The sequence below is a fragment of the Apodemus sylvaticus genome, chromosome 20 (assembly GCF_947179515.1).
Source record: "Apodemus sylvaticus chromosome 20, mApoSyl1.1, whole genome shotgun sequence".
NCBI lineage: Eukaryota > Metazoa > Chordata > Mammalia > Rodentia > Muridae > Apodemus > Apodemus sylvaticus.
In genome coordinates this window covers 4,207,516-4,235,061 of record NC_067491.1, presented here as the reverse complement: position 1 = coordinate 4,235,061, position 27,546 = coordinate 4,207,516, and the positions used below count along the sequence as shown (strand labels likewise).

Sequence of the window (27,546 nt, the reverse complement as noted above, 5' to 3'; positions counted from 1 at the left end):
GTCCTCTCTCTCCGCATTTCTGGGCTCAACCTCCACTTTTGGGGGTGAGGGTGGGGGAAGGAAGGAGTACGCAGTGCAAGGATGGGGTGGAAGGGCGCAAGACAATGGGTGGGGCGGGTTCTAGGCCGGAGTCGCGGGTCTGGGCTTTCCCCGACCCAGGGTCTTGCGCCTGAGTCTCTAGCTGCTGCTGGGGACAGGGGGCGGGCTGGGGGCGGGACCTGGGGCGGGGTCCCAGAGAGGAGGCGGAGCCGGAGGCGGCGCCCGAGTGCAAGCCGGTGTTCCCACAGCGTGCAGTACTTGTACTTAGCTGGTCCTGGGGCAGCGGAGGGGAGGACTGAAGAGGGGTGCTGAGGTGAAAGACTGGCAGACCCGGAAAGATCGGCTAGATTTCGGAAACCTGAATACCCCGGGGGAGACCTGGGCCTCCGCGCGCGCGACGATTTCTTCGCACTAGCAAGGAGAATACGGAGCGTGGGTCCCATGGCCGTAATTCCGAGGTGCGATTTCCTCCGGCCCCCCGGAATTTGCTACCTTCTTAGTTCCTTGCTCGCCGGACTGCTCTTACCACAGGCCATCGCCTTCAATCTGGATGTGATTGGTGCCATACGCAAGGAGGGAGAACCTGGCAGCCTGTTCGGCTTTTCGGTGGCCCTGCACCGACAATTACAGCCCCGACCCCAGAGCTGGTGAGTCACCGTACCCGCCCAGAGTCCCCAGGCTCAAGCCTCGGGCCACCTTTCTCCCAGTTCCTCACCTACCCATCTCTCAGGCTTTCAACCGTACTCTGCCCACAGGCATTCCACACTCTGACTTGAAGCATTGCATGGTCGTGTTCTGGTCCCCAGACCCAGGGTCTTGCCTTGGGGGATGAGTTAGAGAGCAACATTCTTGCCAAAAGCTTCTTCCTTCTGCCTTTCCCCTCAGTTTGCATTCTTGCTTCAGCCTTGCAACTCTGGCTCTCCTCTCACCTCAGAGGGGTCAACTGCTCCAGGAAGGGAGGGTGAGCATTCTGCCTCTGCGTAGGTGGAGGGGGTGGTCAAGGGCAGAGTGGATGAACGTGCCACAGGAGGCAAGGAGGAGAGAAAACAGAAATAGCTGCTGTCAAAGCATCACCGTGATAGCGTGAGGACTGCAGGGCATGGGAGGCCAGGAGTGATGAGGCTTAACACAGCAGGGAGACTAGGGAGGAGCTGAGAAGGCCTGACGGTCTGCAGGGATGGTTTGGTCACAGACAGTGGCAGAAAAATAAAGACTGTCTGAGCAGTAGCAAGACATGGTGGCAGCTGTCACTACCATCACCAGAAGCAGCAGCGGCAGCGGCGGCGGCGGCAGCGGCAGCAGCAGCAGCAGCAACAGCAGCAGCAGCAGCAGAGGCAGAGGCAGCGGCAAGATCCAGCAAAGATGCCAGGCTGCTTCCTTTCCTCCTCAGGAATTTTACAACCCCAGAAATCTCAGCAGTAGGGAAAGACCAGGAAGCAGAGAGACTGGGGGATAACTGTCATCTTTTTCAGGACCCTTTGCAGCTGGTTGTGTTTTCATACCCTTGGTTCTTACTACATGTGGCAGGAGGTGAGAATAGGAAGAACGCTTCCCACCCCCTCCCGCCAAAGGGCTTTTCCACCCATGGCCAATGCATAAGTCACATTTAAGTGTCCATTACTGGGATCGATGCTGTCCTTGGGGACTGTCTTTTCCTTGGTCTGGGGGCAGGAGACAGAGACAAGAGCTTATTTCTCTTCACTCACAGGAGGTGGGGGTAGCTTTAATCTTTCTCCTTCCATTATTCCTGTCATCTGGGACGAGGGTCTGCTGTCTAAACCTTTGGGAAAGATAGAAAACCGATGTCTCTGGCCAGTAGCAGGCTTCAGCTCTCCCTCCCTCCCCCTCCTTCCCCCATCTGTTAGAGTTCCAGGCCTGGAGGCCTTTTTAGGACATGCCGAACTCTCTGAGTTATTTCCAGGCAAATTCTAGGTTATTTTTAATAGCATGGTCTCTTGTCATTTTCCCCTTCTCTAAAGGTGGCCCCTGATTCTGTCTCCCAGAGCCAAGCTAGGGGTATTCTCAGAGGGACCTGACTGTCTGGCCCCATTCGCTCCAGCAGGGGGCATTGTGCTGACTGAGAAGCTGCCACCTTGTTTGGTCCCTCTCTCTAGCTGTAGCCCTCTTGAGCACTGATGGGAAGACTCGTTTGTTTTCAGTTCTAACTTCTTTGCTCCGCGTTTGCCGCCTCATCTGTTCCTATCAACTGTAAAACGGAAGCAAACAATATCACGATCCCATCGTATTGTTCGATAGCACAAGGCCTTCAGTGAGTGAAAGTGCTTGCTGTTCTGGAAGTCCTTGTGTTGGGATCCACAGAGCCTGAGAACAGCTTTACAGCATCTTGGATCCAGAGGCTTGGCTGGAGGGACCCCAGGCTGAGCCAGCCTTTCTGGACGTGAAGTTTTCCCAGAGGGCCACTCAGACTGCACTAGGTCAGGGAGGGGCTGGTCTGGGGCTGAAGCTCTGGTAGCATACAGTATCAGTACAGTATCAGTACAGTATTAGTGCAGTATTAGTGCAGTATTAGTGTGCTACTACTCGCTGTACTCGGCAGCCAACATCACCCACAGCCCACCCCTGCCCCTTGCAGTCACTGAAGCTTTGGTGACTGTTCTGTCTGAAGGCCTGAGGTTGTTGGGCTCCTGGGCTGAAGCCATGAGGCGGAGTGTGGCTGGGGCAGAGGTGAAGGGGTGCTCTTATCCCAGGAGGACCTGGTTGGGCTCTTTCTTCCAGGAGTAAGATCGGTCCCTTAGCTTCTGCCCATGCGAGCATCTCTGTTCCTTCTCTCACTTGATCTTTAGAGGAGTTGTGAACTTTGAACACATACACTTCTGCTTCTCTGACTGTGCATCCAGGCACTAAGCAGTGGAGGCCCTGGGTGTCTCTGTGACTCCACAAAAGGCTCAGCAAACTGGCACTTCCTATGGGGGGACAAGTATACAAAGACCGATTAGGCAGACCCTCCCCTCTCCCCAGACCCCCGTAACAGAAGATGTTCTCTGCATTTGCAGGTTGGCACACTGCGGACCTTGAGGGCTGGGTTTGTTTGCTCCGGGCACATCACCTATATTTCCTAGGGTGTCATTTTCTCCTTTTCTGCTTCCTCTTCTGGCAACAGGCCAGGCAATGACTGACCAAGTAATTAGGCAGATGTGGTTGTAAACGAGGCAGGCTGCTTAAAGTCTGTGAATGAGGTCGCTCCTCTGGGAGAGAAGAGTTCTTATCTTATAGGATTGTGGGAGAATGCTCATGGCTCCTCCCCTAGGAATCCAAGTGGCGAGTGCTAAAGGGTAATTCCTCCACTTCCACGCCTAGCCCAGGGCCTGACCTAGGTGCTGAATAAACACCCCTTCCTCATCTTACCAGTGCCTGACCTAGACCTTGATGCATAATGGGGCATTGGTAACGGTTGTGAAATGAATGATGAATGTACACCATCTATCTTCCGCTTCCCTCCATTCTACAAAGATTTTATTTTGCTTTATACCTATGCATATTTTGCTGGTGCATGTTTGTGTACTGCATGCGTGTGCATGGTGTCTCTGAAGACCAGAAGAGGGTGTCAGATCCCCTGGAACTGGACTTAAGTACTGTGAGCCAATGTGCGGGTGCTGGGAACAAAACCCAGTCCTCTGCAGGAGCAACACGTGTTTTGTTTATTTATTTATTTTTATTGATCTATCATCTATCATTCATTCATTTATTTTTTTAAAAAATATTTGTTTTAGAGATTTATTTATTTTACGTATATGAGTACACCATTGCTGTCTTCAGACACACTAGAAGAGGGCATCGGAACCCATTACAGATGGTTGTGAGCCACGTGGTTGCTGGGAATTGAACTCAGGACCTCTGGAAGAGCAGTAGGTGCTCTTAACTGCTAAACCATCCCTCCAGCTCTATCATTTATTTTTTGAGACAGGTTTTTTCTGTGTAGCCCTGGCCATTCTTTGTAGAACAGGCTGGCCTTGAGCTCATGGAGATCCCCCTGCATCAGCCTACAGAGTGCTGGGATTAACATGCGCACCACCACATATGGCCTACAACTGCTCTTGGCTATTAGGTTATATCTACGGTCCCTCTTCCCTCCTATTAAAAGACCTATTTTTAATTTTTTATGTATGTGTTTGTGTGTGTTCCTTGTGCCCATATAAACTGATGTGCACAGAGGTCATAAGAAGGTGTTGACTCTTTTGCAACTGACATTACATTACCTGGGGTGGGCGCTGGGAATGGAATCCAGGTCCTCTGCAGAAGCAGCGGTCTCGACTGCTGAACCGTGCTTCCCGCTGCGTGCTCCCCTGACCCCCTCTTGACAGTGCCTCTGATACGGGATGACAGCTGCTAGGAGACAGCAGGAGTTGTGGGAACCTTTCTCCTCGCCCTACACGGTCTGGCGCAGTGCCCCACAGATGCCTGTCGGTAATACTGTCCGACAGTTGTGGGCCTCACCCCCAGGACGGGACATGGGAGAGTGTGGGAGACAGGCCTTGAGGCTCGTCCTGCTGCCTGCCATTCTTGAGCCTTTTCCTGAAGAGAAGGATCTCTGTTAGCCATCTGGGTATCAGTTACTTCATTTTACTTCCCGGTCACTCCTGGCTTTGGGGTCCAGTCCTGGGGGACCCAGGCAGCCTCCATTCCCAGCACAGTCCCCCTCTGGGGAAGACGCTTTGGCTGTAATCGTGGAAAATTGTTCTGCCAAGAAAGTTGTAGCTGAGAAAAAGGCAGAGGGAGAGGACTGGGTAGGGGTGGAGGGAGACGGGAAGAAAAAGCTGTGGATGAAGGGGAAGGTCGGACGGAAAGGGGATTCTGGATGTGGGGAGGAACTCAGGGGAGGTTAGAGGCTATGAGAAACCCTTCTGCGCCAGTGCGCTTGCGTTTGGGTCACGTGGCGAAGGGGCAGCACGTCTAGCCTCTCGCCTGTCCCCCAGCCACTGTGGTGACAGTCTGTGTGCCTGTGGCTCTTGTTCCAGGCATTCTTGCCATTCTGGCAGAGTTTCAACTGCACCAGGGTTAGGGAGGAGGGCAGAGTCTGAGGCTGGGGCCAAGTAGGGGGTGGGGGAGTCGGTCGGGAACAGGTGCTGCGGACGGACGGCAGTTCTCAGGCCGGCAATGCTGGCAGGCGCCTCTGGCTGGCATGCGTGTTCCTATGTGTGTATCCACCCATTCTGTTGGCTCCTTTTAAAGAGATTTATTTATTTAATGTATGTGAGCACACTGTAGCTGTCTTCAGACACTCCAGAAGGGGGCATCGGACCCCATTACAGATAGATGGTCGTGAGCCACCATGTGGTTGCTGGGAATTGAACTCAGCACCTCTGGAAGGGGAGTGAGTGTTCTTAACCGCTGAGCCATCTCTCCAGCTCCTGTTGGCTCTTTATGAAGTGTAAGTAGGCATGTGACTAGATTGTAGGCTCAGGTCTGTTAACCTGTCCTTGCCAGAACTTGAGGAAAATGACTTTTATTTATTTATTTTTTCTTTAGTATTGAACACTCTGCTTGGTGCTGAGGAGTTGGGGCCAGGAAGGCTCCAGGGTAGCTGGAACACTCTGACTGACTCTAGCCCTTGTTCCATCCTACAGGCTGCTGGTGGGCGCTCCCCAGGCGCTGGCTCTTCCTGGACAGCAGGCAAATCGCACCGGAGGCCTCTTTGCTTGTCCCCTGAGCCTAGAGGAGACAGACTGCTACAGAGTAGACATCGACAGGGGAGGTGTGGCCTTGGGAGCGTGGAGTGGGGGCTGTGTGTGAAGAGGGGAGGGCGGGATGTTGTCTCCTGTGTCCTTCCCTGAGTCTCAGTGTCTTGCCTCAGCCAATGTGCAGAAGGAGAGCAAGGAGAACCAGTGGCTGGGAGTCAGTGTCCGGAGCCAGGGACCCGGGGGCAAGATCGTTGTGAGTAATCCTCCCTGCGGCAGTGCACAGTGATGTTGACGTGTGCACCTTGTGTTCATTTGCATAGGAGCACCTTCAGAATACTAACTGGGCACATGGTAGGGTTCCCGAACCACTGGGTGATACACAAAAGAGATGGTCCCGTTCCTTATCTATTTAAAAATATTCATCTATGACTTAATCTAATCACCTATACATTTATCATAGCACTGCAACCATTTTCTTATTTTCAGGCATTATGCTAGTTTCTGAGAGAGGACTGGTGAATACAGTGGAGGTCTGGGCCTTGCCAAACAGCTATGGAAATTCCCTCTGGCCTTGGATATCTTCCTGCCTCTGCTTCCTGAGGGCTGTGATTTAAGTTGTGTGGCCTCATGCCTTTTAATCATGATTTCTCTCTCTTTCTCTCTTTCTTTTTTCTTTGTGTCTCTAACATCCATAGAAACACAATTATCACCATGAGGCTGAATATAACTAACGTTAACTAAATGGTCTAGTTTCCAGTTCACAAGTCCAAAGGAAGGGTAGGAAAAGGGACTTCTGCAGGCATGGTAGTCTGAGCCGTGCTTCTGAAAATTGGTAGTCCTCAGAGGAGAGGTATTAGGGTATGTCCTTTTCACAGGGGATGCCTTACAAAGGCTGGGGACAAAGAATGGGGACTCAGCAAAGTGTTTGCTTTGCAAGCATGGGCATCTGAGTTGGATTCCTAGAATCCACATAAAAAAGCAACATGTGGAGGTTGTGTTTGTAAACTCTATATTAGGGAGGCTGAGCCTGGAGGATCCCTGGGGCTTACTGGCCGGCCAGTCTAGCCCATTTGCCAGGGCCCTGGTGCCAGTGAGAGACTGAACAGCTTTTGAAGAATGACACCTAAGGTTGTCTCCTAATTTCCACAAGCATCTGGCATATGTATCTGTACACTGACATACACTGGCATACATGTACACCTGCACATATCTGAATCAACACACACACACACACACCCCAAACTTATACACCAAACTTAGCATGTTGCAAAATTGTTACATGATCAGGGAAGCACACGTTTTATGTGCTGTTAATTATGTGTTTGAGAGTATCCAGGAGAAATGTAGGACAAAGCCATCTTCCTTTAAGGAGCTACAGATAGGATACAAGATAAAGACTTCACACTGGGTGGGGATGGTGCGTCAGTGATATTGGCAGGGGGTGTGTGTGTGTGTGTGTGTGTGTGTGTTTGTGTGTTTGTGTGTTTGTGTGTTTGTGTGCGTGCACATGTGCATACGTACACACTTGCATGGTTGTGTCTGCCATAAGACTGCATATTAGCAACATCTAGGTCCCTGGTAAACAGGAAATGACCTGTTCTTCTACTCTCACAGACGTGTGCACACCGATATGAGTCTCGACAGAGAGTGGACCAGGTTTTGGAGACCCGGGATGTGATTGGTCGCTGCTTTGTGCTAAGCCAGGACCTGGCCATCCGTGATGAGCTGGATGGTGGGGAGTGGAAGTTCTGTGAGGGACGCCCCCAGGGCCATGAACAGTTTGGATTCTGCCAGCAGGGCACAGCTGCCACCTTCTCCCCCGACAGCCACTACCTCATTTTTGGGGCTCCAGGAACCTACAACTGGAAGGGTGAGTCACTCACTGGGGAGGGTGGAGAGGAGACCAAAACCTCCTCTTACCTCAGAGATGGGATCCATTGCTGGGAGCCTCGGACCAAGCATGACCACAAGTTGACCTGGGGCATTGCCTGTCACGCCTTCCACGTCCATTACGCTAGCACGTAAATGAACGGGGGTACTTGTTCTCCATCGCATGGCCATGTGTTTATCTACATGTTGGCATGAGCTCCCACACGCACGGCTGGCCCGGGGCCTGCATGCTCCAACATAGCAGCCCACGCCTCAACACTGCCATCCCCGTCTCTGCACGCTGCCACTGGCTGAGCTGACACTCGGTGAGTGTGATGTTTGGGGGACCCCTAGAAGCTTGGGCTAGGGAGATGGTGGAGGTGGGGCTGCAGGGGGGTGCCCATGTGCCTGTCTAGCAGAGTGTCTGGCCCAAGGGGGGTGCACCTTGCTCCCACCTTGAATACTAACTGGACTGTCCTTGCAGGCACGGCCAGGGTGGAGCTCTGTGCGCAGGGCTCGTCGGACCTGGCACATCTGGATGACGGGCCCTACGAGGCGGGGGGCGAGAAGGATCAAAACCCCCACCTCATTCCGGTCCCTGCCAACAGCTACCTTGGTAGGGACTTCTCCCTGGTCCAGGATCACGCTAACCCTCTGTTCCTTTCTCTTGCCCTCTCTCCATGCACCTATCCTTCTGTCTCTGTCTCTCTCTGTCTCTGTCATTGTGTCACTGGCTTCTTGGTTTCTCTCGCTTTCTTCTTTTCCTTTGTCCCCTTTCTACCTGGGTCTGTCTGTACCTGTGTTGTCTTCTCTTGCTCTCCCTTTCCCTGGTGTCTCTCCCCGACCTGCCCCCCACAGGGTTGCTTTTTGTGACCAACATTGATAGCTCAGACCCTGACCAGCTGGTGTATAAAACTTTGGACCCTGCTGACCGGCTCACAGGACCAGCCGGAGACTTGACCTTGAATAGCTATTTAGGTTTGTAAGCTCCTGCGCCCTGGGCCCTGGGGTTTGGCCCTGGCCTTCCCACTTCCCCTTTAGGGAGTATCCTTTCCTCCCCTGCCCTCCCCCAACACATGCCCAGGGAAACATGTATTGGGCACAAACTGCAGAAGAGAATTAGGTCCATCAACAAACCTGAGAAGAATAGGTCTCAAAGGTGGTAGTCTTGGGGGCTGTAAGTAAAGGGTTTCCAAGGAGGAAGACCCAGGTGGAGTGAGAGGACCAGGGTCAACCCTGCTTGGAAAGACAGTATTGACCTCTCGGGAAGTTCCTCTGAGGGGTGGATGGTGACTTAGGTTGGAGAAAGCTGTAGCCTTTAGAGTAAGCACCTCATAGCCATTTATATCCTATTCTGCATTATCAAAAAGGAGGAGACAAGGTCCAGGAGACATTTGGGTGGAGCAAGCTCTTCTTTGACCCCTGGTCTTCCTCCTATATATGTAAAGATTGCCTTGGCAGGGTGGGAAAGATGGGGGAGGGGATGCATTGGATGTCAGTGGACCTTCTGGGTGTGTGAGATGGGAGGAGTCTCCCTCTTCTTCAGTTCCCCAGGTTGGGCATGAATGGTTGGCTCTGGTTGCTATGCCCAGCCCCTCTCACCAAGTCACCAAGACTTTTCCGTCAGTGCCTTTCTTTCTGCTCCATGACACCTGTGTCATTTCCTGTGTCTCTGACCAGGACAGCTACAAGGATTTCCAGGTCCTTGGCTGGGGAGGAGGAATAGTCTAGCCATAGTGGTGGAGACTGGGGAGAGGCAGCTCTTCCTTGTGGCTCCAGGGGCTCACCCGGCTTTTGAGTGTTGGAGAATCACTCACAGTAAGCGATTCCCTCACCTAGGTTTCTCCATCGATTCTGGGAAGGGTCTCATGCGCCCAGAAGAGCTGAGTTTTGTGGCAGGGGCCCCCCGTGCCAACCACAAAGGGGCTGTGGTCATTCTGCGCAAGGATAGCGCCAGCCGCCTGATACCTGAGTTTGTGCTGTCTGGGGAGCGCCTGACCTCTGGCTTCGGCTATTCACTGGCTGTGACTGATCTCAACAATGATGGGTGAGAGGGGACAGGGGTGCGACCCTGGGTCGGGGAGCGGCTTCTGCACTCTGACCTGGGTCCCTTGGTTTGGAGGGCTCCATACTGTCTCCTTCCTCCACAGCTGGGCAGACCTGATTGTGGGTGCCCCATACTTCTTTGAACGCCAAGAAGAGCTGGGAGGTGCTGTGTATGTGTACGTGAACCGGGATGGCCGCTGGGCAGACATCTCTCCTCTCCGACTCTGTGGCTCCCCTGACTCCATGTTTGGGATCAGTTTGGCTGTACTGGGGGACCTCAACCAAGATGGCTTCCCAGGTTTGACTGGGATTAGGAAAGCTCACTGTGGGGAGGGGCTGAGAATGTAATAGTATCCCTCAGAGATCAGGAGATAGATTTTTTTTTTTAAACTCAGGCAAGTTGAGCTAGTATTATCTGGAGAGAGTGGCTAAGAGGATTTTAAAATGATGTGTGTATCTTCTCAATGAAACTGGAAACATATTCTACAGGACTGAACAAGGGAAATTGGGGATGGACCCTGTCCCTGTCTATCTATCATACAGCCCATAAACCCTTTTCTGTGTCCCCAGACATTGCTGTGGGAGCCCCCTTTGATGGAGACGGGAAAGTCTTTATCTACCATGGGAGCGGCCTGGGGGTGGTCATCAAACCTTCACAGGTGAGGGGCGCCATTGCTGTGAGGAGATGGTCCTGGGTGCGGTAAGAGGTGCAGAGGCAGGGGAGAGAGGATTGGGAGAGATGGGACTCAGCTGACTGAGGCAGGTCTCAGTCAGTGCCTGTCTCCAGGTGCTGGAGGGCGAGGCGGTGGGCATCAAGAGCTTTGGTTACTCCCTGTCGGGTGGCCTGGATGTGGATGGAAATCACTACCCAGACCTGCTTGTGGGCTCCCTGGCTGACACTGCTGCTCTGTTCAGGTGAGCCTCCAGGTCAACCCCACCCCGCAGGTGTGACCTCATTCCAGTCTCACACCAGACCCTGCAGTGTCCCTAGCCTCACAGTCTCTCCTTTCCCACCCAACGAACTCTCTATGCCCAGGGCCAGACCTGTTCTACATGTCTCCCAAGAGATCTTCATCGATCCAAGAGCCATCGATCTGGAACAGCCCACCTGTGCCGATGGACGCCTGGTCTGGTGAGGAGAGATTGGAAGGGAGGGCCGAGGAGGCTGCCCATGGTGGCTTTCCCTGCCTCTCTTTGCTAGTTTGCATCTGGGCAGTGGCAGAAGTGGGGTTTGGGGTCTTGTTTGCTCAGGAACCTCCCTTTGCCCCACAGTGTGTCCGTAAAGATCTGTTTCAGCTATGTTGCTGTGCCCAGCAGCTACAGCCCTAGTGTGGGTGAGTAGACTCCACCCACTGCTCACCCCCGTGGCCTCCAGGGTGGAGAGGCGGGCACCGTGGGAACACAGTCTTCAGCCCACTCCCTTCCCTCTTCTCCCTCCATGCCACAGTCCTGGATTATATGTTAGATGGGGACACGGACCGGAGGCTCCGGGGCCAGGTTCCACGTGTGACTTTCCTGAGCCGAGGCCCGGAGGACCTCAAGCATCAGTCCTCAGGCACCGTGTGGTTGAAGCACCAACATGACCGAGTCTGTGGAGACACTGTGTTCCAGCTGCAGGTAGCCGCTGACTTCCGGTCTTTGCTCTTCTGCAGAACCCACGCCTCGCTGAAAGCATCTCTTCAGCCCCTGGGAACCCAGAGCTTTCCTTTTGAGCTCCTTTCTACCCACTTTTGGCCTCAATACCTTTTTTTTTTTTTTTTTTTTTTTTTTTTTTTTTTTTTTAATTTAATGGCGCATCCTGGAACTTTTTATTTTATTTATTTATTTTTTTCGTTTTTTGGTTTTTTTGGATTTGGTTTTTTTGAGACAGGGTTTCTCTGTATAGCCCTGGCTGTCCTGGAACTCACTCTGTAGACCAGGCTGGCCTTGAACTCAGAAATCTGCCTGTCTCTGCCTCCCAGAGTGCTGGGATTAAAGGCGTGCGCCACCACTGCTTAAAGAAATCCCTCGATTTCTTTAAGCTCAGTCTTAGTGTACTGGTGTGGGACCTTCGTCGGGGCTGGGACTTGGGGGTTGTTCCAGTGAGAAACGATCTTTCCCTTCCAGGAAAACGTCAAAGACAAGCTACGGGCCATTGTGGTGACCCTGTCATATGGTCTGCAAACCCCTCGGTTACGGAGGCAAGCGCCTGGCCAGGGGCTACCCCCTGTGGCTCCCATCCTCAATGCTCACCAGCCCAGCACCCAGAGGACTGAGGTGAGCATGAAGGACATGGGGCTGGAGGGACAGTGGTCCTGATGTCTCTACTGTGACACCCGCTCACAGCTCGCAAAGCTCTTTTACATGCAGTACAGTCTAATATATATAGGTGATATGATTCCTTAAAGACAAAATGGCTCAAAATGACCACGTGCTCCTAGTGTGAGAAGACAGTGCTCCTAGTGTGAGAGGACAGTGCTCCAGTATGAGAGGACAGTGCTCCAGTGTGAGAGGATAGCACTCCTAGTGTGAGAGGACAGTGCTCCTAGTGTGAGAGGACAGTGCTCCAGTGTGAGAGGACAGTGCCCCCAGTGTGAGATGACAGTGCTCCTAGTATGAGAGCACAGTGCTCCAGTGTGAGAGGACAGTGCTCCTAGTATGAGAGCACAGTGCTCCAGTGTGAGAGTACAGTGCTCCAGTGTGAGAGGACAGCGCTCCTAGTGTGAGAGGACAGCGCTCCTAGTGTGAGAGCACAGTGCTCCTAGTGTGAGAGGACAGTGCTCCTAGTATGAGAGCACAGTGCTCCAGTGTGAGAGTACAGTGCTCCAGTGTGAGAGGACAGCGCTCCTAGTGTGAGAGGACAGTGCTCCTAGTGTGAGAGGACAGTGCTCCTAGTGTGAGAAGACAGTGCTCCTAGTGTGAGAGGACAGTGCTCCAGTGTGAGAGGACAGCGCTCCTAGTGTGAGAGGACAGTGCTCCTAGTGTGAGAGGACAGTGCTCCTAGTGTGAGAAGACAGCGCTCCTAGTGTGAGAGGACAGTGCTCCTAGTGTGAGAGGACAGTGCTCCAGTGTGAGAGGACAGTGCCCCCAGTGTGAGATGACAGTGCTCCTAGTATGAGAGCACAGTGCTCCAGTGTGAGAGTACAGTGCTCCAGTGTGAGAGGACAGCGCTCCTAGTGTGAGAGGACAGTGCTCCTAGTATGAGAGCACAGTGCTCCTAGTGTGAGAGGACAGTGCTCCTAGTGTGAGAAGACAGTGCTCCTAGTGTGAGAGGACAGTGCTCCTAGTGTGAGAGGACAGTGCTCCTAGTATGAGAGCACAGTGCTCCTAGTGTGAGAGGACAGTGCTCCTAGTATGAGAACACAGTGCTCCAGTGTGAGAGGACAGTGCCCCCAGTGTGAGATGACAGTGCTCCTAGTATGAGAGCACAGTGCTCCAGTGTGAGAGTACAGTGCTCCAGTGTGAGAGGACAGCGCTCCTAGTGTGAGAGGACAGCGCTCCTAGTATGAGAGCACAGTGCTCCAGTGTGAGAGTACAGTGCTCCAGTGTGAGAGGACAGCGCTCCTAGTGTGAGAGGACAGTGCTCCTAGTATGAGAGCACAGTGCTCCTAGTGTGAGAGGACAGTGCTCCTAGTGTGAGAAGACAGTGCTCCTAGTGTGAGAGGACAGTGCTCCTAGTGTGAGAGGACAGTGCTCCTAGTATGAGAGCACAGTGCTCCTAGTGTGAGAGGACAGTGCTCCTAGTATGAGAGCACAGTGCTCCAGTGTGAGAGTACAGTGCTCCAGTGTGAGAGGACAGCGCTCCTAGTGTGAGAGGACAGTGCTCCTAGTATGAGAGCACAGTGCTCCTAGTGTGAGAGGACAGTGCTCCTAGTGTGAGAAGACAGTGCTCCTAGTGTGAGAGGACAGTGCTCCTAGTGTGAGAGGACAGTGCTCCTAGTATGAGAGCACAGTGCTCCTAGTGTGAGAGGACAGTGCTCCTAGTATGAGAGCACAGTGCTCCAGTGTGAGAGTACAGTGCTCCAGTGTGAGAGGACAGCGCTCCTAGTGTGAGAGGACAGCGCTCCTAGTATGAGAGCACAGTGCTCCTAGTGTGAGAAGACAGTGCTCCTAGTGTGAGAGGACAGCGCTCCTAGTGTGAGAGGACAGTGCTCCTAGTATGAGAGCACAGTGCTCCTAGTGTGAGAGGACAGTGCTCCTAGTGTGAGAAGACAGTGCTCCTAGTGTGAGAGGACAGCGCTCCTAGTGTGAGAGGACAGTGCTCCTAGTATGAGAGCACAGTGCTCCAGTGTGAGGGCACAGTGCTCCTAGTGTGAGAGGACAGTGCTCCAGTGTGAGGGCACAGTGCTCCAGTGTGAGGGCACAGTGCTCCTAGTGTGAGAGGACAGTGCTCCAGTGTGAGGGCACAGTGCTCCAGTGTGAGGGCACAGTGCTCCTAGTGTGAGAGGACAGTGCTCCAGTGTGAGGGCACAGTGCTCCAGTGTGAGGGCACAGTGCTCCTGCTCCTCTACCCCCTGTAGTCACTCAGGTCTTAGGATAATGAGGGCTGCTGTCTTCTGAGATGGACATCAGAGCTCTTAAACTACCTTGCATTAAATTCTTCACCGGAAGCGGCAGCGTGCAGCTCCTTGCGTGGTTCTCTCGGCAGCCCAGTGATGGTGCCCTTCCCTGTTTTCAGTGTCTGCCGTTTAGTTTGTACAGTCTGCCTATGGGCCGGCTGATTGGTACAGCAGCATGGCAGTACTCTCTTTACAATCAGAGAGGTTAAGAGGCCAGCTCAGTGTCGCACAGCTACTAAGTGGCAGTTCTGGAGTTGTTTAATCCCATGTTTCCCCAAGCCACCATATATATGCCTTGGTGACATAGTTGACCCCTGCCTCAACCTTAGCGATGATCTTCTCCCGAACACTCCCCTAGATCCACTTCCTGAAGCAAGGCTGCGGGGAAGATAAGATCTGTCAGAGCAACCTCCAGCTGGAGCAGGCCCAGTTCTGTTCCCGGATCAGCGACACGGAGTTCCAGGCTCTGCCCATGTGAGAAGGGTGGAGGGGCTTTTGTTGAGGAGGAGGGCTGAGAGTGGCCAGGCAGAGGCCCTGACAGGGAAGACTAAGGGTCAGGGTGTGGCCATAGTGTCCTAGTCTGGACCTATTCTAGAGATAGTGTCCTAGTCTGTATAATGCCACTTCTTTTTGTTGTTGTTGTTGTTGTTGTTGTTGTTTTGAGACAGAGTTTCTCTGTGTAGCCCTGGCTGTCCTGGAACTCACTCTGTAGACCAGGCTGGCCTCGAACTCAGAAATCCGCCTGCCTCTGCCTCCCAGAGTGCTGGGGTTACAGGCGTGTGCCACCACCGCCCGGCAATGCGGCATGTTTAGTGGACACTTTGTTGCACACTCCTCTGTGAGGTAGGGATGGCTGTCTCCATGTTGTGAATGGGGAGCAGAGGCCCGGAGATCTTGCTGTTTAAACAAGGTCAGCAAGTGGTGGACTTAGCATAAGGAACGAAGGATGGAGCTGCACGGACAGAGTTGGCTTGTGGCTCGGGGGACCCTGGAGTGGGAGGAGAGGCGGTGAGGGGCCCAGACTCTACAGTGAGTTGTGTCCCGTCCTGCAGGGATCTGGATGGAAGGACTGCCCTGTTTGCACTGAGCGGGCAGCCGTTCATAGGCCTGGAGCTGACGGTCACCAACCTGCCCTCTGACCTGGAGCGGCCTCAGGCGGATGGGGATGACGCCCACGAAGCCCAGCTCCTGGTCACCCTCCCAGCCTCTCTGCGCTACTCAGGGGTCCGCGCTCTGGACTCTGTGGTAAGAGCCTGGGCCAGGGCACGGTGGGTGGGGTCCTTTAATTTTTTTTTGCTTTTGTTATTTCTTTTCAGAGAATTTTTTTGTTAGTTATGAGTCCTATTATGATGTTTTCAAACCTGTATTTCAGTGTGCTTATCTGGTCCTAATCACTCCCAATACTCTCTCTTAGCCATCGTTCCATTGCCGTGAAGAGACACTGTCACCATGGCAACTCTTCCTCCCACTGCCCCCAGAGACAGGGTTTCTCTGTGTAACAGCCCTGGCTGTAATAGAACTCAATTTGTAGATGAGACGGGCCTTGAACTCACAGAGATCCATCTGCCTCTGCCTCCAAGTCGCTGGGTTTAAAGGCATGCGCTAACACACCCGGCCCTCGCCATGGGTAACTCTTATATAGGAAAGCACTTAATTGGGACTGGCTTCCAGGCTTGGTGGTTTAGACCATTATTGTCACAGTGGGAAGCATGATAGCACGCAGGCAGATGTGCTGCAGAGGTAGAGGAGAGTCTACATTTTGGCAGGCAGCAGGAAGGGAGAGAGACTGGGCCTAGATTGAGCATTTGAAACCCCAAAGCCCAGTGGTGCACTTACTCCAACAAGGCCACATCCATCCCAACAAGGCCACAACCCCTCCAACAAGGCCACACCCACTCCAACAAGGCCACGCCCACTCCAACAAGACCATGCCCACTCCAACAAGGCCATGCCTACTTCAACAAGGCCATGCCTACTCCAACAAGGCCATGCCTACTCCAACAAGGCCATGCCTACTCCAACAAGGCCATGCCTACTCCAACAAGGTTACACCCACTCCAACAAGGCCATGCCCACTCCAACAAGGCCACACCCACTCCAACAAGGCCATGCCTACTCCAACAAGGCCATGCCTACTTCAACAAGGCCATGCCCACTCCAACAAGGCCATGCCCACTCCAACAAGGCCATGCCTACTCCAACAAGGCCATGCCTACTCCAACAAGGTTACACCCACTCCAACAAGACCATGCCCACTCCAACAAGGCCACACCCACTCCAACAAGGCCATGCCTACTCCAACAAGGCCATGCCTACTTCAACAAGGTCACAGCCACTCCAACAAAGCAACACCTCCTAATGACAAAACATTCAAATCTATCAGCCTGTGGGAAACATTCTTATTCAAACCACCACACTCTTTTCTCCTCCCCCTACATATTTCCCCCCCCCATGCTTAGGTATATTCTTAGAAAAAACATATTTGTCTTTCTGCATCCAGTATTAACCTATCTTGTTATCTTGTTTCCACTTTCCTCTTTAGACTGCTTCCTCCTTCCAATATAGTCTCTGGTGTGTGTGTGTGTGTTTGAGACAGGGTCATATATTATGTAGCCTTGGCTGGCCTGGAACTTGCTATATAGAGCAGGCTGGCCTCAGCTGACAGAGATCCACCTGCTTCTGCCTTCAGAGTGGTAGAGTTAAAGGCGTGCACCACCAAGCACCACGCTTGGTCCTTATGTGTATTTGAGACAAGGTCTTTCTATGTAGCCCAAGCTGACCTTGAACTTATGGCAGTCCTCCTGCCTCAGCCTCCCAAGGGCTACACACACACACACACACACACACACACACACACACACACACACACACTCAGAGTTCACATATAGGTTTATATATATTTGGATTCCACATATGAAAGAAAAATATGCATTATTTATTTTTTCCTGTGCTCCCTCACCCCCAGTTTAGAACCCTGTTTCTCCCTATACAGGTTCCCCCACCCGCATACAGTTCCCCTTCCACTTTTACACCATGTATGTATTGAAGCTAAGTTTCTTATAGGAGAGGAAATGTGATGTTTGTCTTTCTGAGTCTGACTTGTTCTTCTTAACCTGCTGATCTCCAGTTCCACCTGTTTTCCTGAAGATGACAGTTTTGCTCCTCTTCGTGGCTGAGTAAAACCCTACTGTGTATACACGTGCGGTGAGATCTTGCGAGCTTCCGTAAACTGACCTATCCTTCCCTCCGCCATCCAGGAGAAGCCGCTCTGCCTGTCCAATGAGAATGCCTCTCATGTCGAGTGTGAGCTGGGGAACCCTATGAAGAGAGGCGCTCAGGTTGGCATGTCTGGTGTGTGCCTTGAGTGTCCCGTGCTTATGACCCAGCCCTCCCCTGACTCCCCTGTCGTTCTGCACCGGGCAGGTCACCTTTTACCTCATCCTCAGCACCTCTGGAATCACTATCGAGACCACAGAGCTGGAGGTGGAATTGCTGTTAGCCACGTAAGCCTGGGGGCAGGTCGGGTCACTTAGAAAGGCTTCGAGTGCCTCATGGTGGTTACTGTGCCAACTGCCCACACATGTCTATGCCCACACGCCAGGATCAGTGAGCAGGAGCTGCATCCGGTCTTCGTTCGCGCTCATGTCTTCATCGAATTGCCGCTGTCCATTTCGGGGTAAGCGTTGCTTGTGTGGGCCGCTCGGCCGAGTCCTCCGGATCCCTGGTTTGAGCTCTGCCTCACCTGTCCTGACCTTCCTGACTCCGTTTGGCTGGACTCCGGGCCTCTTTATCCCTTCTTCTTGTTCCTCGACCACCAGGGTGGCCACTCCCCAGCAACTCTTCTTCTCTGGCACGGTGAAGGGCGAAAGTGCTATGCGGTCTGAGAGGGATGTGGGCAGCAAGGTCAAGTATGAGGTCACGGTAAGCGTCCGCTTGGGGGGCCCCCTCCTCAGCCTCCTTTCTTCTTGGTACAGAGAATAGGCTGTTGAAATGTGTCTTGAGGTATGGGCTCTTTCCCACATGGTGGTCCTGGGGCTCCAGCGCTTCCGCACAGGGTAGACAGCACTCAGAACGTGCTGGTGCAGGGGTCTCAGGGAGTTCTCTGGACAGGCCAGCTCCCCTGCAGTTCCGAGAGGCCCTGGGAACACAGGGAAGTCCCTCTGCTCAGGGCCCAGCTGGAATGGGGGCTTGGGCAGAGTTTATACCTTTCCTTAATACCTCACCCTAGCTTGACCTAGACCCTCTCGCACATGCTCAGCTCTGCCTAGGTTTGGTATGAGGAGGGAATGGCGCCTGAGCTAGATTGCGCGGCTTCGGTGATGCTGTGTTTCCTGGGCTCCTCCCCTCAGCCTTGCTCCCCTCTCTGTGCTGTGTCTGAGCTTCATTTCCTCACGCGGCTTTTGGCCTCTAGGTCTCCAACCAAGGCCAGTCGCTCAACACTCTGGGCTCTGCCTTCCTCAACATCATGTGGCCCCACGAGATCGCCAATGGAAAGTGGCTGCTGTACCCCATGCGGGTGGAGCTGGAGGGCGGACAGGGGCCTGAGAAGAGAGGGATCTGCTCCCCAAGACCCAACATCCTCTACCTGGTGAGGCTTGGAGGCAGGGTGGGTGGGAGCCTGGGGTGGGGGTGGGGCAGGATTGGGAGGAAAGGCATGCAGCAGCGGTGTCTGTGTGGGTGGTGGTGCGGAGATGCCATCTCACGGATGCAGCATTTGGAGGGACCCTTTCTTCTCCTTCCTCTTCCCTGTCCAGGATGTGGACAGCAGGGACAGGAGGCGGCGAGAGCTGGGGCAGCCAGAGCCACAGGAGCCTCCAGAGAAGGTGGAGCCTAGTACATCCTGGTGGCCAGTGTCCTCTGCCGAGAAGAGAAATGTGACTCTGGTGAGTCAGGGCGAGCAGAGCAGCCACCGTGGGGTGCATGTGCGGTAGAGGGACCGTCACAGGTGCACAGGGTGTCCGGGAGTTTCCATGGAGGTCAGTCTGACCAGGTGCTCAAACACCAGGAACAAGTCAACCAGACAGTCTGCATCCCAGCTGGAGGGGAGAGAGTGCCCGTGAGGCCGTTCCTGACACCTCAGACTCTGCAGCTCCCAGTGCCCACTCCAGGGCCAGCTGGGTAGCCAAGCAAGTGATCCTGCCCATTTGTAGAAAGCATCACATGTTATAAGGGTTGGGATAGACTCTTTTGCCTGCACTTTCTGAGTGCTGGGATTACAGGCGTGTGTCACCAGACTCAGCATTCTGTTATAAATAAGGTTATGGCACACACGTGAGGTTCATTAAGCTGTCCTTTTTGTACAGTTTCACTTCCGGTTTTCCCACACAGTTTTGGTATTTAGCTGGGTTTGTTGAAGGCTCTGTGCTTGTTCCTCCGAGGGTGGTGTTGACAGCAAGATTGTGATACAGATGCCAGTTGGAGACACTGTGGGTGGAGGTGACCCAGGCATGACCAGGTGGGCAGTACAGCCCTGGGGATACTTGGATGTTCTCTGTAAGCAGTTGGTGTACTCTCTCATATCCTGCCCTCCTCTGGGCAGAAGCCTACCCAGGCCTCTTTGATACCCGAGGCTGTGCGTCTGGAATCTCTGTTGAGGCCCCAGAGCTGGAGGTGGAATGAGATATGGAAGTGGACCTCGTAGAGGTCTAGGTCCACCTTTCCACAGGGCCGGCAGCTCTGAAAGACTCCCGCTTAAGAAGCACTTTGAAGCTTTTATTTCTTTATTTAAAAACAAGAGTTCTCTCTCTCTTTCTTTGTCTCTGCCTCCTGACACTGGGATTAAAAGCATGTGTCACTCGGCCTAGCTTAGAAACAGAATCTCAAACTCATGGTAAGCCTACCTTAGCCTTCCCAGCACTAGGATTATGAACTCATGCCACCAGACCTAGTTATCTATTACTTGTATTTATTTGTATTTCAGAACCAAGTAGCACATTATACCATAAAATACAATGTGTTCCCTCTTTACTGAGAAGGACTGGAAATCAAACTAGGGCCTTGTATATGCCAGACAAGCACTCAACTGCCGAACTACAGCCCAGTTCCTCATTCTCTTGAGAGGGGAAGGGACGTCTTGTTATGTAGCCCAGGCACCCCTCCAATCTGTACCCTTTGATTTCCTCTCAGACGCTAGAATGTTAGGCATGTGTCCCTGTGCCTCTGTGCCTGGCTTTATTTACTATTTACTTTTCTGTTTTTTAAAAGTAATTCTGTTTTTATGTGTATCAGTGTTTTGCCTGCATATATATGTATGTGACCCACACGCACACAGTGCCTTCTTTCAGAAGCCACATGGGCAAGTGTGTGACATTTTTCTACCTGTTCCTGGCTCATTTTACCTCATGTATTATCTCAGATTCTTTTTTAAAAAAAGATTTATTTATTATTATATGTAAATACACTATAGCTGTCTTCAGACACTCCAGAAGAGGGCGTCAGATCTCATTACAGATGGTTGTAAGCCACCATGTGGTTGCTGGGATTTGAACTCAGGACCTTTGGAAGAGCAGTCAGTGCTCTTAACCACTGAGCCATCTCTCCAGCCCCTCAGATTCTTTAAAAATATTTTTAGAAGATTAATCTTATGTTCATGAGTGTTTTGCCTGCATACATGTACACGCATCATGTGTGTACCTCATGCCTATGGGAGGTTGGAAGGAGGCTTCAGATCCCCTAGAACTGGAGTCATGGACGGTTGTGATCTGCTATGTGGCGTCTGGGAACTGAACACAGGCCCTCTGCAAGTGTAGCCAGTGCTCTAACTGCTGAGCCGCCTCGCCATCTCCATCCCTTGGATTCTTTTTATATAAAATAAAGGCAGGAGGTGGCCTTGCCCTTCAACAAGCTGACTAAAGAGCTTTGAATTACTCAAAGTAGGAAAATAAGGGAAGACCAAGAAATTTCAAAAAGGGGCTGGGGGATGGCTCAGTGAGTCAGGGTGCTTGCTGCCTAGATGAAAGATTTGGGTTCCATTCCTGGAACCCACAGGGTGGAAGGAGCGACCCAGCCCCTGAAAGTTGTCCTCTGACTGTCATATGTGTGCAGCAGCATGCACTCTCCCCACGTAGAACATGTTCGTAAAAGAAGACTCCAAACACTCTCAAGCCATTCTCTTGTGTGTGCATGTGTGTGTGTGTGTGTGTGTGTATGTGTGTATGTGTATGTATGTGCGTATGTATGTATGCATGTGTATGCATATGTGTATGTGCATGTATGTGTGTGCATGTATATGTGTATGTGTGTGTATGTATGCATGTGTGTATTTGTATGGGTGTGTATGTGCATGTTCATGTATGTGTATATGTGTATGTATGTATGTATGTGTATTTATGTGTATATGTGTGTATATGTGTGTGTGTATGTGTGTATTGTGAATGGCAACTAAAGGTAACTTTTAGGCAAGTAGGTTGAAGTCAGGCTTGGAAGGAAGAAGAAGAGTGCCCTGGCCCCAGTAACTCATCGCAAGCTCTCCCTCAATAAGTTTAAGTTTAGAGTGGGCTTTGCCAAATATGAGTCTGACTTCACATCTGTTCCACTACTAGATTGGCGCCTTCTCTCCTCCCCTCCCCTCCCCTCCCTCCTCTTCTTCTCCCTTCCTCTCCCTCCCCTCCTCTCCTTTGCCCTCCCCTCCTCTCCTTTGCCTTCCCCTCCTCTCCTTTGCCCTCCCCTCCTCTCCTTTGCCCTCCCCTCCTCTCCTTTGCCCTCCCCTCCTCTCCTTTGCCCTCCCTTCCTCTCCTTTGCCCTCCCCTTCCCTCCCTTGCCCTCTCCTCTCCTCCCTTGCCCTCCCCTCCTGTTTTTCTTCCCCTCTCCCATTTTTTGTTTTTGTTTTTGTTTTTTGAGACAGAGTCTCATTATGTAGTCTTAGTTGTTCTGGAATGTCCTTTAGAGACCAGGCTGGCTTCAAACTCACAGACATCCATCTGCCTCTGCTTCTTCGGTGCTGGGATTAAAGGTGTACACCACCATGCCTGGCACCACTGAATAGCTTTACCAGCTCTGAAGTAGACTGGTGGTGGCCCTTCTTAAGCTTCAGTTTCTTTTTTTTTCCGAGAAACACTGGTGCTTTGCACAGTGGTCTACATCAGAGCAGTCTCAGCACGTAGAGGGCAAGGTAGAAGAATAAGTCTGGGGCTAGCTTGGGCTAGTGAGACCCTGTCTTGAAATTTGGAGTTTAACTGAGGTAAGTGCTTGGAAGTTACTGGGTGCTTAATAACTAAGACAATAGGTTGAGTAGGTATGACCTCAGGGAGCTGCTATGCCTGTTGCTAGGAAGTGAAAGACCCTCCCCCTGCTCCAATGTGTTTCAAAGCCAAATAGTCTAGAGTTGAAGTAGGCATTATTTTGGGCCAGATGGTTGACTAGGAAAGACTTCCTGGAGACTGAGGTCAGATGAGAGAGCATGGGAGAGATGCAGACTCACGGGCCTGTTGGCTCAGGGTCCTGCCTATCCTTGTTCCTAGGACTGCGCCCAGGGCACAGCCAAGTGTGTGGTATTCAGCTGCCCACTCTACAGCTTTGACCGCGCAGCCGTGCTTCATGTCTGGGGCCGCCTCTGGAACAGCACCTTTCTGGAGGTGAGGCAGCACTGGGGTCCCGGCTGGGTGTCTTCTGACAAGGCCCCACTGGAGTCTGCTTCTCCTTCCCCTCTCCTGTCCAAGCGCAGCACTCTGTAAAGCTGAGTTTGCCCTCAGCCTTGGCCCCGTCCTGTTTGTAATCTCAGTGGCTGGGAAGGGTTGAGGGAACACACACGGTCACTGAGAAGGAGTTTTCCCTGTCCCCTTAGGAGTACATGGCTGTGAAATCCCTGGAAGTGATCGTCCGTGCCAACATCACAGTGAAATCCTCCGTCAAAAACTTGTTGCTCAGAGATGCGTCTACGGTGGTCAGCTGCCAGGCTGGTGGCCGTGGTGGCCGGTGGGGACTCCTTCCCACTCACTGCAGCTTCTGAGCGTCTTGTTTCTCAGATCCCAGTGATGGTGTACTTGGACCCGATGGCCGTGGTTGCAGAAGGAGTTCCCTGGTGGGTCGTCCTCCTGGCAGTGCTGGCTGGGCTGCTGGTGCTGGCCCTGCTGGTCCTGCTGCTGTGGAAGGTGAGGCTCGGAGAGGGAGGAACCAGTGTGAACGTAGAGTACGGTGGATAGCCTCTCAGCCACACGTGCACTCAGCCCTGTGTGGGTGGCATTTGCCAAAGGCCAGCTTGGACAGGTCAGGTTCACTGTTGAGGAGGGTGTGGAGTCAGTGATTAGTCACTCAGTACACTTTCCTCTGAGGGAGTAAAACAATTCTCTGAGGCTATGAGAAAACACACGCACACACACATACAGACACATACACATATATACACACATACATACATACATAACACACGTGCACACACATATACATAATTATATACATATACACACATACACGCACACAGACACACACACAAAGATAGATATATACATGCATACATGCATACACATATACATACATACATACATACATGCATGCATACATACCACACACACACACTTGGTGGCTGAAGCAAGGCTCCAACAAGCTCCAACAACTATTTTTTCCCCTATAGCTTATATATCCCAGCAAAATCTTTCAAACAATATACAAATTACCCTGGGGTTACATTCTATTTTTTTCTTTAAGTGAATAATTATAATCAGTTATATGTAAAAAAAAATGTTCCCAATACTCTTCCATGATTAAATGTTTTACATATTAGAAGTAAAAAAGCAAATTATGCCCAAGGACCCTATGCATGTTCATGTTTAAGTAACTCGTATTAGAGCAACAGAGGCTAAGCAAGTAAAATGTTTTATTAGCCAGCTCTCTTACAGGGAGGCTACAATTTGTGGTCACAAAAAAGGATCAATTATATTATTATTTATCTTCAAATGTAAGCTTATAAAAAAATCTTAAAAGAATCACAAATCGAGTTCTAGGACAGCCAGGGCTATACAGAGAAACCCTGTCTCGAAAAAAACCAAAAAAAAAAAAAAAAAAAAAAAAAAAAAAAAAAAAAAAAGAATTACAAATCTAAACTTTTTATACAAAAAACAATCAGCCATTACTACTTCAAATCCTCAGGGTGCACACCTGCTCACCAACAATTTTTTATTAAATCATATCAGGAAACAAAAATGAATATAAGAAATTAATTATCGGGCTGGAGAGATGGCTCAGTGGTTAAGAGCACTGACTGCTCTTCTAGAGGTCCTGAGTTCAATTCCCAGCAACCACATGGTAGCTCACAACCATCTGTAATGGGTTCTGATGCCCTCTTTTGGTGTGTCTGAAGATAGCTAGTGTACTCACATACATAAAATAAATAAATCTTAAAAAGAAAAAAAAGAAATTAATTATCACCTTGACCACCAGTCCATCTTTAGCAAGAAAGGCACATTAGCTAGTACTAGCCTGGCTGCCACTGTTCTGACCCTTTGACTTCAAAAAAAAAAAAAAAGTTCCTCACTCAATTACTAAGAGTATGACTTTCTGAACTTTAAATTGTTCCCCAAGATTTTCTATATCAAAGCTACTAACAAAAACATCTTAAAGCATCTTAGCCTAACTTCACTAATCTACATTTCTAAATTCTTTCTAAGAGTTGTGGTTGAGTCATTAATCTGCTCCAGCAGCAATACTTTGAAAAGATCAATTATTATTATTGTAAATGCCAATGATACTGCCCAGGAAGAAGCTGTAGATCCTCATAGAGTTTTTGTACAACTCATAGATCATGACCAGGAGGGCAACAAGCAGGGCAAAAGTCCAAAACAGCCTAAAGTCTTCAGCACACATAGTTCTTGGGGCTCTTCCTCTCCGAGGCACACTCATGGCCATTGTGCTAACCAGTGGGCTGCATTCTGTGAGTTCTAAAGCTGTTTTGCTGTTCCTCTTGCAAGATCCCCTGCAATCTCTAGCAACTCTATTGAGCACTTACCCTGAATACACCAGGAACTCCATCTGCCCTGGATGTTTTGGAGATGTCTCTGGTACAGACCTCATCCTCAAGGATTGTGTAGTCCAGTGGGAGTTGGGGAGCCTTGTAGTTGAGGGCAAGGCGGAAGGTGTTGAGTTGAGACAATGGGAACTTGGAGGTAGGAACACTTTAGAGGGTATTCCCCTAGAGCTGGGCCTTAGAAGAGGGCGAAGTGGTAGGATCAGGATGTGGGCAGATGGGAGTGGGGTGTGAGACTTCCAGAAGAACCACGGTGGATAAAGCCACTGGAGTAGGGAAGCGGGGTCTGATTTATCCACACTGTGGCAGCAAAGGCCGGGGAGGAAGCTGTGATCAAGGCACCAGCTCAGGGAACTGCTGGGAGCTGAGTGGTAGCTGCACACCAGGCTGCACACGGAACCATTCTTGTTTGAACAGAGCTGTGAGAGAATCCTGTTGGCTCAACATAAAAGCGCGCACTGCACCGGTTGGTGCAGGGGACCTCATGCTCCACCAGGGCTCATCCCTGAGCCACATGCCACATGTGGGGCTGGTGCATAAGCCAGCACACCCTCGGGGCTCTGTGGACTGCCTTGCCCACCTGCTATTTGACAAGTGTGCGCCACCAGTGAGCCAGGTTCTGGAGTGGCACCCATGCTGTTGAGAACTTACCCAGTCTTAGGGATGATTAATGCCTTCAGGATTGGCCTCCCATGCACTGCTCCCACAGAACAGATATAAAGGTCTACTTCCTCCTCAGTCTTCCCATCCTCTGCCTCTTTCCCCTTATCCTTCAACATCCCAGTGTGGCTTTTTCCGGCGGAACAGTCCAAGTTCATCGTTTCCAACCAACTATCACCGGGCCCATCTGGCTGTGCAGCCCTCGGCTATGGAGGCTGGGGGTCCAGGGACTGTGGGGTAACTGTTCTGTGTGCATGTGTGTATGCAAACGTATGTGTATATCTGTGTGCTTATGTGTGTGAGTCTATGTACAGATCCCAGGGGTGTGTGGGTCATGAATGTGCAGGGCTGTGCGTGTCAGGAATGTGCAGAATAGAGAGAAAAGTGTGTACAAGGGAGATGCGGGTCCTAGTGTCTGAGGTAAGGAGTAATTAGAAAGGTAAGGATTTAAGTGTGAGCATACATAGCTCAGCATGCACAGTCAGTGGGTAGGCTAGGCGTGTGAGCATGTGGGCATGTGGGGTGGCTCCGTGCATGTCTTTTCTGTGGGAATGAGTGTGCGGAGATGATTGTGCAAGGAGACCTGTGCACTCTGAGCATGCAGGAGTCTTGGCTATCCTGAGCTTTAGTGTGCAAGGGGTCTAACACCACCTTGGTAGGTGAGGGGTTAAGCTACTGTATTCATGGATGCAGGGTCCTGGCCTGAAAGGAATGCATATAAGCACACAGGTATATACATATGAGGTTGGAGGGGCAGGAGGTCTAGAAGGCTATTTATCCCTTGGATCTTGTATTCTGGGAGACACTACTGAGGTTTTTAAAGATTAAGTAGGAGAGGAAGGCCTGGGAGGTCCTGATATTTAGCTCCAAGCCTTTCTTCCAGGGACCAAGGGAGATTTCTTTGGTTCTGCTCCTTGGGTTTCCTTCTGGCTTTCCTCTTGCTGTGAATGAGAACCTTGGACCCTGGTAGTGATGGTAGCAAGTTGGGGGCTGCCCACCGTGCCCGAAGCTGACCAGCCTACTTCACGTCTGCTTCGGCTGGTTCTTTCTAGCCCAGGGATGGTGAGGGGATCCCAGGGGCCTCAGTTCTGCAGTCTCCTCATGGTCTGGCTTGGTGTCCTTATAGCTGGGATTCTTCAAGCGGGCGAAGCACCCCGAGGCCACTGTCCCCCAGTACCATGCAGTGAAGATCCTTCGGGAGGACCGGCAGCAGTTCAAGGAAGAGAAGACGGGCACCATCCAGAGGAGTAACTGGGGCAACGCCCAGTGGGAAGGCTCTGACGCGCACCCCATCCTAGCTGCCGACTGGCACCCTGAGCTGGGTCCCGATGGACATCCCGTGCCGGTCACTGCCTGACTTCTCCTGTCCCAGGCCCAGCCTGTGGGTTCCTTCCACCCTTTCCCATGAATGGGAATGGGATTTTCCCAAGAACTTCCTTGGGTGGAGCTAGTGGAGCAGGCTGCTGGCACCACGCTGAAGCACGGCAGGCTCTGCTTTCTCAGGGGCACAGATCTCTCCCACCGTGAGAACCACCCCTCCATCTTCCCTGTACAATGCTGTGAGATAAGAGGCCATGGCTGGAGGGGCAGGCATGTCCTGATGCAGGATGGGGAGAAGGGGTCCTGAGCTGCCTCTTACCCGCCCTGTAAAACCTGTCTTCCCCAAAGTGCCTTAGCCCGAGGGTCAGGGAAGAGATTGTGTCACTGTCTCAGGGCCCTTCCGTCCTGAGTCCTCCCTGCCCTCTGGCCTTGGTGCGCTGTACCAGCCCAGTGGTTTTGTCTATTTATTAAAAAAATG

At 51.7% G+C, this 27,546-nt stretch overlaps 1 protein-coding gene across 3 annotated transcripts; it reads left to right on the top strand.

Moving 5' to 3' along the window:
* The first annotated feature begins 307 nt into the window (after nucleotides 1–307).
* Nucleotides 308–27,538, top strand: Itga7 (integrin subunit alpha 7). 3 transcript variants are annotated; one of them, XM_052165917.1, is made up of 26 exons: nucleotides 308–686; nucleotides 5,625–5,752; nucleotides 5,852–5,931; nucleotides 7,293–7,548; nucleotides 8,032–8,163; nucleotides 8,406–8,525; nucleotides 9,387–9,594; nucleotides 9,698–9,891; nucleotides 10,164–10,252; nucleotides 10,381–10,508; nucleotides 10,630–10,725; nucleotides 10,866–10,927; nucleotides 11,041–11,210; nucleotides 11,700–11,849; nucleotides 14,490–14,605; nucleotides 15,184–15,376; nucleotides 17,389–17,469; nucleotides 17,555–17,634; nucleotides 17,733–17,807; nucleotides 17,950–18,052; nucleotides 18,543–18,719; nucleotides 18,886–19,014; nucleotides 22,591–22,704; nucleotides 22,914–23,012; nucleotides 23,095–23,220; nucleotides 26,875–27,538. In XM_052165917.1, the coding sequence occupies exons 1-26, from the start codon at nucleotides 481–483 to the stop codon at nucleotides 27,103–27,105; spliced, it is 3,543 nt and encodes a 1,180-aa protein (XP_052021877.1). In that variant the 5' UTR covers nucleotides 308–480; the 3' UTR covers nucleotides 27,106–27,538. The 3 variants fall into 3 exon arrangements, with proteins under 3 accessions (XP_052021877.1, XP_052021875.1, XP_052021876.1); XM_052165915.1 differs by lacking the exon at nucleotides 8,406–8,525 and having other exon boundaries at nucleotides 309–686; XM_052165916.1 differs by lacking the exon at nucleotides 8,032–8,163 and having other exon boundaries at nucleotides 310–686.
* The last annotated feature ends 8 nt before the right edge of the window (nucleotides 27,539–27,546 follow it).

Bases quoted from the DNA above. Each gene is read 5' to 3' on its own strand.
- Itga7 (XM_052165917.1), top strand. From the start codon at position 481: ATGGCCGTAATTCCGAGGTGCGATTTCCTCCGGCCCCCCGGAATTTGC. The intron at 15,377-17,388 runs GTAAGAGCCTGG...TCCGCCATCCAG, and splicing joins TCCGCGCTCTGGACTCTGTG to GAGAAGCCGCTCTGCCTGTC. The intron at 18,720-18,885 runs GTGAGGCTTGGA...TTCCCTGTCCAG, and splicing joins GACCCAACATCCTCTACCTG to GATGTGGACAGCAGGGACAG.